The sequence below is a fragment of the Pelecanus crispus genome, chromosome 3 (assembly GCF_030463565.1).
Source record: "Pelecanus crispus isolate bPelCri1 chromosome 3, bPelCri1.pri, whole genome shotgun sequence".
Taxonomy (NCBI): Eukaryota; Metazoa; Chordata; class Aves; order Pelecaniformes; family Pelecanidae; genus Pelecanus; species Pelecanus crispus.
The window spans coordinates 597,099-612,799 of record NC_134645.1 but is presented as its reverse complement, the minus strand read 5'-3'; the positions used below and the strand labels follow the sequence as shown (position 1 = coordinate 612,799).

The following is a 15,701-nucleotide window of genomic DNA, read 5'->3' as shown; positions in this document are numbered from 1 at the left end:
TGATGCGTGCGTGGCTTCCCGCCCCGCTTCCGCAGAGCTGCCGCCTGCCTGGGCTTTCCCACCACCGCAACCGAACGCTGCGCTGGGGCGGCTTCCAGCGCCGTGCTGCCGCGTGCACGTGGCTCCTGGCTTGTACTCGTCGGCACAAATGGCAGTTTCGTAGCCATCCCCGTCACTGCCAGCCTCAAAACCCCTCGGCTCAGAAATACGGAGGTCTGCCATCACTGTTTTCCTTCCACGGTAGCTACCAGCTCACCTGAGAACTCGCTGAGGCTCTGTCTGCATCTCAGCATCGCGAAGAGGCACAGCCCGGGGGCGGAATCATCGAATCGTTGAGGTTGGAAAAGACCTCTAAGATCATCCAGACCAACCATTAACCTACACTACCAAGTCCACACTAAACCAATCAAGGGTAGACCAGACTAAACCATGTCCCAAAGTGCCACCTCTGCCCGTTTTTTGAACGCTTCCAGGGATGGGGACTCCCCCACCTCTCTGGAAGGTCCTTTCCTCCTTGGTGAAATTGTCTCTTGGCCCGTGGCAGCTGCTTGATAGCAGAGAACAAAAAGGTGCCTGACGAAATTTTCAACTGAATCAAGCTAATTACCTGATTTAATGAAGGAGGAAAGTCAGGATGTTCTGCAGAAACCCAAAATTTACTCTTTCTCCCCAGAGATGCCTTTCATCGAGACACATGGAATAAATCCATTTTCCATTACCTCCTTCCTGCCGTCGCACTCGGGGAAACCCGCGTGAGCGTATTCAGATAACATGACACAGCAATTCTGAGCTACTTTCTGGATCTTTTAATGGCAAAACTGAGAAATCACCATGATTTCTATGACGACACATGAATGCTATAAGCAAAAATCATCATTTTGCTGGATGACGAAGCAATGACTCCTCCCACAGGAGCACTTGTTACAGTCGCAAAGGCAGCCTAGAAATCAGAAACGCCTTTTTTCCTCTTTGGGGCTCAGGCAGTGAGTGAAAATCTTTTCCAGGCTGTGGTGTCTTCCTTAAGTCATTAATCTACTCATGCATTTAGCAGTCTGAAGAGTTTAAACACCTTGCTGGTCGTTACATGCAAAGAAATAAAAAGGAAGCTCCTGCATCCTCCATGCAAGGGGACTGCTCCCGTGCCTTGGTCAGACCCTTAATGTTTTTAAAAAGTCCAAGGCTATGCATGTCGACAGTATGATAGTTTGCATTTTTTCATGAAAGAGAAATACTTTCTTGAATTAGTAAAATTCTTAGCATCCCTGTGAGGGTTAGAAATGGTCTGTTATTAAATAGGGCAGAGTCATAGTAAACACCGTGGATTGTTAGGTGGCAGCAGCTCTGTACCCCCTGTAGCTCCTCTGACTTGAAGAGTCTGATGTAAACGTGCACCGGGATGAGCAGGCCTGGTTCAGAAGCGCACGAATCCAAGCAGAATGGTAAGGAAGTTGCATCGTTTACTTTGCAGCTCCCTGCAAAGCACTTGCAGACTGCTTTGGGTGCCGGGGCAGATCTTCCATTTGCCCACCACCTCTGAGGGTGCCCAGCCCGGCCCTGTCCCCCGAGGCTGCGTAGGTGCTGGGGTTGCTTCTCCCTCAAGCCCGGTGTAAGCTCAGGATCTCCAGCGGAGAGGGCGAGAGCGCAACATCAGGGCTCTCAGCCTGGGCCCTTTCTTTTTTCCATTTAATTGATTGTCTCAGAGGGAGCTCTCCCGGCTAGAGCTCCGGGAGAGGAGATGGCAAGGGAGGGTTTCTTCCCTAGCAATCAGCGCTGGGATGAAAAAAATATTAGCTTGACGGGCCTCTCTCTTCTGCCGGGTGACAGCTCCAGCTGCTCGAGCTGTCAGCTTGCGAGAAAGCTCCAGGCAATGTGGCCCCTTTGCATTCTCCCTCTGCGCTGACGCACGTCAGCCCTGCGGCCGCGGCGGCGGAGAGAGCCCGTGGTGCCGTGCTGCCCGCCGCAGGCTGCCGGGCCCGGGCAGAGGCTTTGGGCGGTGGTTTCAGGCCGCGCTTGGTGTCGTGTGCCTGCGTGTAAGGAGAAATAACCACTTGCTGTGGTCCCTCTGGCTGGCTGACCAGCGCAGAACTCATTAGCGGCTGCTCCAGGTCACGACTGACTGGAACGTCGATGCGTACATCGAGGATTTATTTCCAAATCTCTCAAACAATCAAGGCTGGGTACGTGATGGTGTCAAGCGCTCGTCACCTGTGCTGCGAGCTGTGAGTGCTTTTTTTAGGGTTGTTTCTGCCCTTGATTTATCTGTAGTTCCAGATTCTTCCTACCGCTTCAGCCATAGCTTTTCAAGGTAGTGCTTTTTTTTTATTTTTCATAACCAAACAGCAGCGGAGCAAACCTCATTCACCAATGTTCCGGCTGTTGCAGCGACTCACTTAGGGTCCAATCCGGTCAGGGCAGGCGGGTACAAAATCTGCCCTTGGCTTCCGCTGGCCCTGCCAGCGTGGCCGCCCAGGGCTGAGCCGTCCCTGCCGCGCCAGCCGAAGAGCGGCCCTCCTTCGGCCCTCGTCCCGCTCCGGCCCGAGGCCGTGCTGCTGCCGCAGGCGGGGGCGGCCGGCTCCAACGTCCGCCTGCCTTCTGCGGCGTTTTCCTGGCTCGGGGGGGAAAAGGGGCTGTGTAAATGCAGCTGATGGGAAGAAGCTCCAAATATAGCGGGCAAGTGACGTTCCGCGCCGTTGCCCAGCTGCCAGCCTTCGGTGGCCTCCAGCCAGAACACCCGCCTGTCTTCAGGGGATCCCCTCTGTCGCTGCTGAGGTCGAAGCGGTTAGCCTTCGGGGTCTGCTCACGGCCAGCCGATAAATGACAGACCTCAGTGCAGCTTTGAAACAGCGGTCGCTCCTAACAAAATATGAAATATTTTAACAGCTCGTACCAAACACGGCAGGTCACCAAAGGGCCCCGTGGCGTAAATGCAGTTCGGTCATTTCATCTCCTGCATCCTTAATGCGGTTGGTCGTTGCACCTGCATCTCAGACCATTGCACCTGCGTGCTTCCGCGTGAACACAGCCACCGCTTTTATTTAATGATCATTTCTTCAGAACACACTCCCCTGAACGCGCAGGCTCAGGACGCTGCTCATATTAGATTTTCAGCCTGTCCTTGTGAGTGGAAAGCAGAGCATGTCAAAATGCTAAGCGGATTTACTGGTATGATTCTCTCTGGCATTTTATTACCTTCACATTTACTGGGAAAGAAAACAAAGATTTCCACAGACCTGTCCTGGCTGACGGGTTAATTGGGGCGGGGGGGGGGATAGGTCACGGGCTGTGCGAAGGTGTCATGGGTCTTCTCAAGTATAAAGCTTCAAAATCCTTAATGATCACGCATGACGTCGTAATCTGGTTTTATATACTTGGGTTGCACGTCAAGAGCCACGTTTCTTGTCTTTCTCGCACGAGAGAAGCATCTACCCAGTAGGAGCAATAGCCTCGTGCCTAGGTTGTCGGATCAGCTCCTCCCAGGCTAGCGAGGCCGCAGGGCAGGACGCTGTCGCGCGCTGCGGGTGCTGCTCCGCCACGGCGCGCCGGGAGGGCGGGCAGCTTGGTAGCTTGGTACCTTGCTTTGGGCTTTGGTAGCTTGCGCTTGCCCCGCACTAAAGGCGGCTGGGTCCGGGGCGGTGCTCGGCTTCCGAGGCAGCGCAGAATAGTTCTGCAGAGATCACGTCCAAAAAACTGAACTTAATGCCAGGATTCTGCAGTAGCCCCTTAAACGCGTGCGTGGCCATGGTTAAAGGTTCGAAGGGTTTTCCTGCGTGCGCGTGGGGACGGGGCTGAGGGAAGGGCAGGCACGGGAGAGACAGCAGTCGCCTACCGCCTAGGTTTATCAAATAATTTCGACAGCAGTGAGCTGCTGTCTTTTTTAGGAAATTTTCAGTAGCGTTCTGATACACAAATTAGACCCTTTTTGTCGTTGTAGTTCTTAAAAGCAAACTCAGCAGCTCTGCAGCACATCAGCTAGGATGCCGTAGCTTGTAGAGCCATGTGAGGTGCCTGCTGCACTCCGTAAACGCTGTTGCTGAACATACTGTCAGCTTGAAAAGCTGATTTCCAACCACAGAAACTCTGTGGCCTTCTGGCAGGTTGGTTGAGTTGGTTGGGGGGGGGAGAAAAAAAAAACCTCTAATGTTACTGCACCTGAGAGGGGGCTGAGAGAGATGCTTTTAGTTTTGGTTCTCTGCCCGTGGTGGTGGCCCCGAGGAGGGTTCCGCCGGTTTTGGTGAGGAGCCGGACCCCCAGCAGCTCAGCTGCGTGACGGCAGCGCCGTAGTGCGCTCGTCCTGGCAGCGCTCCTGCCTGTCTCCTCCACGGGAAGGCCAAGAGGATGCTTCACCGTCATCAGTACCAATATTGCTGTGCTCATGTACCTGCGGAAGGGTGGGGAGAGGGAGTTACTTTGCTTTCAGGAGTGTTCATCTGCTTCACAAGGAGAAGAGAAATTGCTAAAAGAGCTTTTTTTCCTAGAGCACGTGCCCTGGCGGTGCATGAGACACCAGATTCCTTCCATTCAGTAGATTTAAAATAAAGTAAACTCTCTCTAGCTTTCCAAAAGATAACTCTTCATTTAAAGTGTGTTTTTATCTGTGTAACTAACTGATTTTTTAACCCCCTCCTGCAAGGAACATCTTTTAAAAGCTTAAGCCTTCATCACCGTAAAGCATTTGTACCTGTAGGAGACCGCAGAGGCACCTGGTCCATCATGCACGTGCGTCTCATTTGCGTGCAGGGTTTTTTTAGCCTGCCTGCAGTGTAAAGTGGTTTAGGTCTCTGTGAAGCCTCACATTTTACCCAGTCTGGAACGGTATGACCGCTAACGGCGTGGGAAGTGTAGCCGAAGTAAGGGGCGGCTGAACTCCCACAGTACCGCACCGGCAAGACTGGCAAAAGTTGAAGGGGGATGATTATTCATTCCAATTTGTGCCAACATTTCCTCCCTCTATTTTTTCAGTCAAGACCAACAGGGGCAAGGAGGAGGCTTGTGGGCGCCCACTGCTCTCCAGGTCCCTGAGGGTATCGAGGTGAACCTTCTACCACGAGTTGCCCTTGCAACCGGTGCCCACCGTGTGCCGAGTTTGCCGTGACGCCCGCGGCCGGTTTCCGCTGTGCCGGGCGCCCGCGAGCAGCCGGCCTGGCCTTCACGCGAGCGCGACGGGTGTGCTGTTCCTGTATTTATATGATTTTGTGTTCTCTCCCTTTAGATTAGAATATGTAACGGTCTCGTTACGGTAATTGCTGCAGGTAAGAGCGATGCTTCCCGCAAGCCCCGCTGCTGCTGGCGTTGTGCTCCGTCACTAACAGCCCTCCTCCCCCTCCTGCTCCTCTTCCTCCTCCTGTGCTCGGCGCGCGGCCGCGGCGGCTCTGGGGCTCTCCGGGTCTCTCTCTGCCTCTCCCTGTCGCCACCGCCCCATCCCCTCCCGCTCCCCGCACACCGAGCCCCGTGGGGTGCCCGCTGCCCGCCCAGCCAGCCGCTGCTCCCTCCGCCTGCCGCCGGGCACGGCCAACGCCGGCACTGCTGCGGTGGGAAGCACTTTGGTCACGGCTGGGCCTGTTTGCGTGGGTGTTTGTGGCCGGGGCACCATGGGACGGGGCGGCCGCCGGCCCGCAGTCAGCGAGTGCCCGCGGGAGCTGCATGGCATCACCTCCGCAGCGGTGCTCGCCCGGAAACCAGCACGGCGTGCAGCAGAGAGCTGCTGTGCAGCTTTTGGGGGGGGTTTCTCCCCCCCTTTTGCAAATTTCACCCATTTGGCTGAGTTGTAAATTTTAAGCACTCCCCTGGTCCACCTGCGAGTCAGAAACTAGTATTTTTTATTTACTACACCATTCCTGAGCTGCCGCTTGGTTTTTACCACTTACAATTTCACATTGCCTGTGCACCCTCTGAAACAAACACAGCGGGGCGGGGGGGGGGGGGGAACCCCACCTCCTCCATACAGCCGCAAAAAGAAAAAGAACGAAGCCTCTCACGGGCATCTGAACGTCGATGCAAACACGACGCTGCTTTTCCCGGGCACGTGCCGGCGGGCGCGCGCAGCCCTGCTTCTCCCCAGCGCAGCTGAGCGCGCGGAGCCTCGTCTCTGAACGAAGCTGCAGGCTCCCCTTGCAAGACGGCCAAGTAATTAGAGTTCGTGCCAGACAGCTTGCAAGTGGAATTATAATATTTGTATGAAAGCCTTTATCTTTTGTGGTTATTACTTGCTCACTCTGCAGCTGCTGTCTCCCTATCAATCAAGGCGGTTTCGGGGGAGCTTCAAGGGTGATTGCATAGCTGAGGACTCACCAGAAGAAAGTTCGGACTGAAGGAATGTGCCGGCTCCCGAGGCGGGCGGATGCTGCGGGTGCTCGGCAGCGAGGGGTGCCTCGCCCACGCCCCCGCCTGCCGCAGCCGCCCTGCTTTTCATATGCGCGGGCAATGCATTGTTCAGCACTTGCATAAATATTGCTTGAGCTCGTCCATTTGGCGAAAACTGTATTATTTTGACCATCTGCCATTCTGCTTAACTGCAGGAATGTAAAGTACGACACCTCCCTCACAGCCCTTCCCTCCCCCATGCCCTTCTCCCCGCGAACAGCACTGCAGGTTTTGTTTTTAATCCAAAACTGACAGCTCCACATTTTTCACAGAAAATGCCTTTACACGCTAAGTCACATTTTTCACCTTTTTTTTTTTTTTCATGCGATATTTCCCCTTCAGTCAATTGTCTTCAAGTATAAATCTGGTAAGTAAAGACTGTCCTTGAAATGCAAACGCTGGTTTGCAAACCGGCTGAGGGATTTCAAAGGACTTTGGGTTTAGCGCCCGGGACCCCAGCATTGTTCCCTTCACTGCTTTGAGTCATTAAAATATCTGGAGTTAGCTAGAGCATGCGGACAAAGTTTTAACCCTTGTAGTGAGGAAACAGAACGCGATGCTGCCTGTGCCCAACACACTCCCTGGAGTTTCCCAGCGTTATTCCCGAGAAGCTAACAGGATCAACGCAAGCTTTTAAAACGCACGGAGCGGGGCTGCTGCAGTTGCTAGTGATGGGGCAGGAGGTCTGAAGCACCCGAATCACTCGAGCCGCCTGTTGAAAACGCAGCTGGGTCAACTTGCGTCTTTGTAGATCGAGTCCCCAGCGCTTCACTGCCTGCGGAGCCCTGCGGCCGAGACCGTGCCCGCAGGCGCCCTGTCCGCCTTGCTAAACCGGGAGCGCTTTCCCGACACGTCACCAGGGCAGGGCTGGCCCTGGTCACGAGCGAGGTTGTCCCTGCTCGCCACTGCCACGGGCAGCTCGACCATCGGCAGCTTCGGCCAAGGCACTGGCTGTGTTCGGGTGCATTTTCTGCACGTTTGAGAGTCACCGGGGCTCATAAAGTTGAAGGGAGTGTTAAAGATATGCCTGTGTCAGTCCCGTAAACTAACAGCAAATAAAGGCGCAGCCTGAAAATACAGCCTGTTGGTGGATTGGAAATAGGTTTGTGCTGCAAAACACAACCGCCCGTCTGGAGTTCAGAGGTGGTCGCGCGGCTGCCGAGGCTGGCCCCGACCTTCGGTGGGGGCTCGGAGCCTTCCTCCGTGCTCCCGCGGGCTCGCAGGCACCGGGGTGCGAGGCTGCTCCTCCGTCCCACCACTGATAAAACCCTTTGTCTTAAGACACAGAGAGAGAGGGAATTGTAACACGGTTTAAAAATACCGTACGCCAGGGGAGCTGATGAAATGGCATTCACGCTGGGAAGCGCCCTGGGACAGGCCAGAACCCCAGCAGCAAGCGCAGGGCCGGGTTGCAGCATGCGTGTTTGCTCCTCGGCGCGCCGCTACGGCCGCGCAGGGGAGGGGCGGGAGCTGCACACGCACCTCAGCTTATTCATTTGCTTCTCAGTTTAATAGCTGTATCCTCATCTGTTCTCATTCAGACAACCTACTTAGTCCTGGCCTCTAGTCGTAATCGCCTGTGGGGAATAATTGAGATGTAACTTAATGGTGTTGAACGAGAAAGCATAAACACACGTAGACGCCCCGACAGCCACCCAGGTTCCCCAACCCGCAGATAAAGTTCTTGAATGGTGGCCGTGAGTGCACCCATACTGACGGCTGCTTAGTGTCCTGTTTAAGTAGTGGAACTAAAGAGAAAAAAATTGGGATATTTTTTTTTTTTTTTTAATTGGAAGCCAAGACACCTTCCAGGTAGGGTTTCAGGAAAGCATTCACCCTATGGAAACTTGTTTCCAGCTCTCTGTAGTAGATGAACTACAGAAGAGCCATTTAGTGACACACAGCAAAAAACAATTTGATGTAACACACGTTTGAGAGAAACATTTTTCAAGTTCCATTACATGGGTTCTGTTGGAGCTTTGAGCAAGCAGGATCGGTGCCTCCGCTCCCGCGGCGCGGTGCCTCGCAGCAGCGCAGGGCTGCGGGCGGCTGCTGCAGCCGTCGGCGCTTGCAGGGACCGCATGAACCTGCGCGCCTGCCCCAAAAGGGGCTGCTCCTCGCTTTTGCTGCAAGCTGGCAAAGAGAAATTCTTTATTGCTCCAGGAAAGCACGCTGTGGCGGTTCCTCAGCTGCCCCGGCCATACTTCTACTATAAATGTTAAGTTCACCGGAGTGATACCCAAAATTAATTTGGAAGGGGAGGTGGCGAGGGGCTGCAGTTTGCCCAGCAGTTACTCTGATGCAAAGACAGGCAGGTTGTTTCTTTCCTTACGTTATTTTCTTTTCTCTGCCCCTTCTGTTTTCCAGGCTGCCTCCCCACAAGCGCAAGCGCTGACCTTACCGTCACCATAGGGATAGAGTTAGCGGACCAGACCTCGCCCACCTTACCGCGTGCCTCGAAGAGCAGAGTCTCTGGGAAGCTTCGCCGCTCCGCCAGTGCTCTCAGCAAGTCTTCCAACTGAGGTGCTGCAGGAGCAGAACTCCGGCCAAGGGAACCCAAGAGACCTTAAAAATAGATAAATTATTTACTGCGTCTATAGAACTTGCAATTTTGGATGAGCGCGTGTTGAAGTGGGGGCGGGCAAGGGGTTTGCTCTGTAAAATTGCAGTTCTCGTGTATTCAAGACGCGGCCGATGATCAGGTATCGCCTGCACTAGTATCATGCATTCCACTCAATCGTTTCCATCACGAAGACAAGGAAGGCGATGGGAGCTCTCACCGCTGGCGCGGCGTCGGGCTGACGGCAGCACGCGCTCCGTCTCCCTGAGCACCAGCAACAGGGCACGAACCAGTACTGAAAGCAGTTATTTCCTGTAACTGTAGAGCGTTGCTTTTAGTCATTCCGGTCAGCACTTAATTGTGTATTAGGGAATTTTGTCTAAATGGAGGTTTTCGTACGACTAGCCACGTAACAATGCTCCCCTCCTCCAGAGTGCGGGTGAGCGATGGCGGTGCTTTCCAGGCTGCGTTCAACCTCTGCTCCCCTTCTCTTGTCTGTGGTCACCCAGCGCCGGTTTTGTGCACATAGCTAAGAATTAGTGATCGTCAAAGAGGTCTTTTACCTGAAATGCAGGAGGGTACTGCCAGTTTCACAAAGTGGCAGCACCTGCACGACAAGCTGTTTAATCGTGGTATCTTGTTCGAGGCCATGCGTCACTACCTGTTGTGTAAAATCCTGCAGCTGGAGATGCTCCAGCCGCCGCTCGCTCGTGCCCGGCCTGGCAGAGCAGAGGACCAGGTTCCTCCTCGGCGCCCACCAGCCGCCCGCCTGCGGTACCGGCGACTGCTGGGGTGGCAGCGTCCAGAGCAGGCGCGAGGCACCGGTTAGCAGCCGCTGCGCCAGCTGGGGTCAACATCACCGTCGCGTCTTTGCATTTATTTTCGGCAGACGCCCTCTTTCTCAGCACCGGCTTTGGCTTCGGGATTGCTGCGTCATTTGCAGTAGTGCATGCGATGGCTGCGTACTGCGAACTACTCACTAGAAAAGTAAAAATAACCAAATTCCTTTTTGAAGAGCAAATGCTGCACATTTGCCACAACTACTTCTCACCACGGTTTGAATAATTAGACAGTACACCCCTTAGGTAACCACCTCACCTTGTTGCAACACCAGGGCAACGGTCTGCAACCCGAAGCATCTCTAGTTAGGATGAAATAGATCTGAAGGCTCTTGAGGATGTGCAGCATCCCCCTGGCACTTTGCGTAGTAAGTAAATCTTGTATTTTCAATAGGAAATGCATTTCAGTCTACATGTCTCATAGGTTTCTAGGGGTAATAACTTTTTATAGCTAAAAAAGCCCTGTATTACAAAAACAAAAGAAATCTGGGAGACATCCTGCAACCGCTCGGTGTGAATGAGGACGGCCGGACCGAAGGCAGCAGTCCATCGACGCTGTACCGTGAAGGGAGCGGCGAGACGCGCAGAACGCCAGCCTCCGCCTAACGAGCGCCGACGCCGGGGCTGGCACCACGTTCAGCCGCGGCTTCCCTGGCCGTCCTGGCCCGAGGAGGTGGCTGTACAGCAAATAATACTGTGTTAACGTGGGGTTTTTTTGGATGTTTTGAACATCCGTGTCTGCCCATTCTCAAGTGTTGTGCCAGACTCCTCTGGCCTCAGGTCTGGTTCGCGTTGTTGCTTTTTGTTCCCTTTATTTTGTTTGGTTTGCTCCTTGGCATTCAAATGCGCACCTCTAACCTTAACGGGCTTTGGTTTAAGTGACGGGGGTTTGGGTTTGGGTGAAGCAAAAGGCGCCACTGGGCCGCCAGGTTTTTTGCACTTCTGCGTAGGCGTTAAGGTGCCCGTGTCCGTTTGCGAGTCAGCGTGCAGCCCTGTGACTCCCCTGTACGCTCTTTTGTCCGTGTTGCCAGTAGCGCCGAGGCAGCTCGAGGCTGCGCTGGTTTGGCCCGAGGGGCAGCCACCGGGCGTGCCGGGCGCCCTCGCCGCCCACAGCAGGAGCCGGAGCTGCCGGCGCCCAGCACCAGCCTGGCTGGCACACCGGGACGCGGGCACCGCAGCCGTCCCGCTGGGCGGGAGCCTCCCCTGCTAGGGGTTTTGACTGCCACTTTGATTTTCTGCCTCGCATTTTGATTTTGCTTTCTACTGATTGTGTGTCGGTAAAGGAAATTAGAATATAGAACATGTATTTTAATTTATTTTATATTTTCAGGACTGGATAGGCGAGGCTGTCTTGTTCTTAGTTATCCAATAAATGGTCTGAAATAATTTCAAAGGCATTCTTCTGGATAAAAGGAGACTCTTCACATTAGAGCAATATGCACCTAATTCAGGGAAGAATTAAAACACCCGTGAAAATAGTATTTTCCTGATGTCGAAAACCTAAAAATATTAATTTGTGAAAACGCAGCTGTGGTTTTGTACTATGAACTGGATAACAAAGCTGTTCTGTTACCCCTCACAAACTTAATAAATCTTAGCTCGCAACCAAACCCTTAGAAGAGCAGTGAGACGGTACGTGCCCGCGTGGCGGGCGCGGCGGCGTGAGGCGGAGGCGCGGTGGCCGGCAAGCGCTCCCCGGCGGCTCCGGGCCACGCACTGGCTCTGGGCGGTGGCACCTGGGCCCGAGCAGCCACAGCTGCTGGGCGACACTCGGGCTGCTGCAGGCGGCGCGGCTTCGTCACGCTGGTTCAAATGCGGTGGGGACGTTTTTGCCGGAGCTGGTGCACGCCGGGCGGTAAGGCGGTGCCACCGGCGCGGATTTTGCCTTCCCGCAGCGCGCACTGTGCTGAGCGCCGCGGCCGCAGAAACAGCTGCCGGCGGTGTAACCGGCAACATCACTGCCAGACGCGAGGGCCGTCTGGCAAAACTTTCGGTGTTAACACCCCACCGTGGCTGAAACGAAGGCACCCTACAGATTCACACCCCGCATTCGCCGACTGTGGTTTAATTTGGGGGCCCTACAACCTCAGCAATGCTGTTCACGGCCCCCGGGGGTGGGTACCTCCTGCTGCCCGGGGCGACGGGGACAGTCTTGCCCTGGACACGCTGCCACCCACCGCAGGCTAAAAGGCAAAGAACGAACGGTTTTGTTGGGCTGAATTCTGCCCAGCTGCTACTGAAAATTGCTTTTGTGAGTCTTAAGGAACAGCTTGAGGGCAAAAGAAGATGATTTTAACCTCCTCTTCTAAAGAATAAAAGTTGGTTGCGGAATTGTGCTCTTAGTACAGCGTCTTTACTTTTGTCACCATTCCTAAGGGCGGGCCACCTGAAGGAGCTGCAGCAAAAGCTGTTTAAGGTTTGCATTTCAGCCCAGGCGTCACAGGCGCGGTCCTGTCGCGAGCGGCGCCAACCGAGTGCGCCGGGGCCGGCCACGCTCCACCAGACTCATCCTTCCCGGCAAGCTCAGCCCCGTGCACACGCTTTCAGGTGCACCTCTACCATGCACAGGTACCGCTGGCCACAGAACAGCTCCCCTTCCTCAGCCCTTGGCTGCAGGCTGTAATTTTGGGGTTTATTTTTGTCCTGTCCCCGCCACGAAGCGTCCTTGGCTATTGAACGCCGGCAGCGCTGCCATCGGAGGCGCTTCTGCAGCTCCTACTTGGCAGCTGTCATTACAGCGCTCGGGCGGCCAGGGCACGTGTGTTTGATCAGTATTTTCAAAGCACCGGCCCCTCGGCTGAGTGTGGCAGCGGCCCCTCCGGGGAGCGCTCCCGGCGCGGCGCTCCCGGCGCTGACCCTGCCGAGCATCCTCGGCGGCCGCCCCGGCTGGGCGGGAGCCACGGAGCCCGTGCGACAAGGGCGTTAGCTGCGGCCGCCGCTGAAGGGGGCTTGCAGCAGTTTGCTAATAATAATTACGGACCATTACGAAACCCCAGAAGACGTTATTTACACACTATTCATCTCAAGAAACGCGTGATGACAAGGCTTCCCTTTCTAAGCCGTGTAATGCCTTATTGCTGCGCGACTCGCATAAACATTAAAAACAATACATTTCTAATGGTGATTTTCTACTCTGTGGAGACATTACTTAAGAAAATGAAGGGGGTCTGTGCTCTCAGTCGTAATTATGTCAGGGGTGCTTATGCATTGCTGCCCGCTCATGCCAGTGGGAATGCGAGGAGATTACTTGGCAGGGGGAAAAGACGCTCGGAAACGTCTGTTCCTTTGCTGAAAAGAGACGACAAAGTTCTCGCTTAAATTGCTTTCAGGTGCTTTTGTCAGAAATGGAGAATTAATCCAAACAGCTCCAGCCCTGCATGTCCCCATTTGCAGAAATGACTTTGCACGCTAGCTAGGTGCTAGGAACCCCGCTTCCACCCGTCCTTGCCAAGGAGGGTCCCTGGCCCAGGCCCAGCGCTGGCCACGCTCGTGTTGAGCTTCGTGAGCGGCCGGGAACCGTCCCTTTTCCCGGCCGAGGGCTAGCAAATCGTGCGAGATGGGGCAGCCGCCCGCGCCGCCGCTCAGGAGAGCCAGAGAGGGGCTGGGGCGGCACCAGCGCCGTCCCCGCGGGGAGCCGGGCAGCGGCCCGCACCGGTGGGGGCGAGGGACGCTTCTGTGGGCGCCTGGCCCCAGCCCGGCCCCGGGTCCCGACAGGGCCAGGGCTTCAGCCGCACCTCGAGCGCCGCCCTTCCCGCCCCGCAGCCCCGGCTGACGGCCCGGGGTCCCCGCGCGGTGCCCCAGCCCTAACCCCTGCATGTCGCTCCCCAGCCCGGCGCTCCGCCGCTGGCGCAGCCGCCGGAGGGGCTCACGCAGGGGGTCCCCGCACCTGAGCAACGCAGGGTGCGCCAGGGCCCAGCCAGCCGGGGCAGATGCGGCCAGCGCTGATCCCCCACGCGGGCGCAGCACCCGCCGCGGGCAGGACGTGGGGCGTGCGGGCAGGTCCGGCTTTACCTAATACACTGTATTATAATATACATTGATATAGTGTGATCTACTCCGTGTCATATGTTATACACTGTAGTATGTATTATGAATTATACTCATATGGATAAAAGGAATATAATTTATATATTTATGTAGAATCATAATATATTATACATAATAAATTCTATACTTCTGGTCTCTGTGTGCGCATAATTAAAATAAAATTTTCCAGGTCAAAATCTAAGTCACCATCCCATGCAGATGTTTGGCATTTTCCTCAGGTTTATGGTTTGGGGTGTTTTTTTCCCCCTTTGAACTGTTATTGCAATGCATTTAACTGACATATGAAAAACTGTAAAATTAGCACATGAAATGATGACTTGGTTCCTTATCCTGATAAATTTAAAAAAACCCACTCCGAACTGAAGCTGAATTGTGTCACTCACCCCCGCCGGCCGTTACCGCAGCCAGGGCAGCCCCCCAGCCCCCCCAAACCCCGTCCCAGGGCCGGGTGCGGCACAGGCAGAGCCTTTGCTCTGCTTTATATTACTTTCTGTGAATCAGTTTCCCCATCACCTGAGAAAAGGTTTAAAAAATTAAGTTTGTCTAAAACTGCCGTGGTCCTCAGGCCGTGGTAAGGCATGTGGCACGCAGGAGACGAGGCAGGGAACCGGCCAGGCTTTAGGCTCCCTCAGCGTCAAAGCCGCAAGGGGGTTTTATTATTATTTAAAAATAGCGATTCTTTTCCAAAAGTAACAGGTGGTTTAACTGGAGCTGGCGGACAGCTGTTAAAAATAATGTCCAAGTTACCGTAACGGGAGGATGTGTTCCGAAAAGCGTCCCCGTGCTGGTTCCCTTCCGACGGTGTCGGCCACCTCTCCCCGCACCAGCGCCGTCAACGCGGCCGCGCCACCGCCCTGCCGCAGCCACAGCGCGTCGCCGCCCGATTTCAGGCTCTCCCTGCCTGTACTGATGGTAAGGGCAAAATCAGAAGCCGGGGTCAGAACATCACCGGGATGTTTGTGCCTTTGCTAGACACTACGTACCTTTACAGCCATGCACTTAGATTAAATAAGACTTTTAAAAAACTAAAGCCCGCCGGTGTCCTGCCCTGAAGCCTTTATCTGTAGGCCAGCCCTACCAAATGAAAGGCCACGCCCGGCGTGCCCAGCTTGCCGATTACCATAGCAAATGTTTCCACGAGGCAGACCTTTGTTATGCGGATTGTAAACTAAAATCAATTAAAACCATTTAAAGCCATAATGAGGCTTTTTATCTGCGTGGAAGGATTTGAGATGTTTGAATGCAATGTGCAAAACTTAGGCAGCCTGGGCACCCTTGCCCTTCACCAAGGGGAGGTGCCTGGGTGCCCAGGTAACTCACTGCACCACCCAGCTGCAGTAGCCCCACTGGCCCAAAATGCCCACCGAGACCCAGCACCCTCACAGGTGGGCGATGGGCAGGAGGCGCGTCAGCACCGCTGCCACACGGCACCCCACAGCACCCCGCGGCACCCCATGGCACGCCACAGCACCCCACAGCACCCTGTGGCACCCCACGGCACCCCACAGCACGCAATGGCACCCCGCAGCACCCCACAGCACCCCACGGCACCCCACAGCACCCCACAGCACCCCACGCCCCGCAGGGGACAGATGGGCAGAAACGCCTGCAGCTCCATGAGTGGTTTCCCCCCGCCAGCTCACTGAAAAGCGACACGCGTTTTAGAACAGGTTTGCATGGGGAAGAGGTCTGAAAGCCAAAGCAAAAGGCCTGTCCCGGGCCCATTTCTGGGCTCGCCCTGGCCCCTGGGACCTCGCCTCCCACCCAAGAAACAAACCAGGTGATGCTCGGCAAGGCCGGGCAGCCCCTGCCGCACAGCCAGCCCCCAAAACCTTCGGCTGTGCCCAGCTGTGTTTCCCAGCGAGCCCTCCAAGCGAGGCAGCCGATGGACGCAC

At 55.1% G+C, this 15,701-nt stretch overlaps 1 protein-coding gene across 1 annotated transcript in view; it reads left to right on the top strand.

Annotated features, from left to right (window-relative positions):
• RALGAPA2 (Ral GTPase activating protein catalytic subunit alpha 2) overlaps positions 1 to 8,882 on the top strand; it is a 135,769-nt gene extending 126,887 nt beyond the window's left edge. Inside the window, exon 39 of the mRNA XM_075708597.1 lies at positions 8,728 to 8,882. Within this exon, the coding sequence (XP_075564712.1) occupies positions 8,728 to 8,882 (155 nt within the window). The remainder of the gene's footprint in view (positions 1 to 8,727) is intronic.
• The last annotated feature ends 6,819 nt before the right edge of the window (positions 8,883 to 15,701 follow it).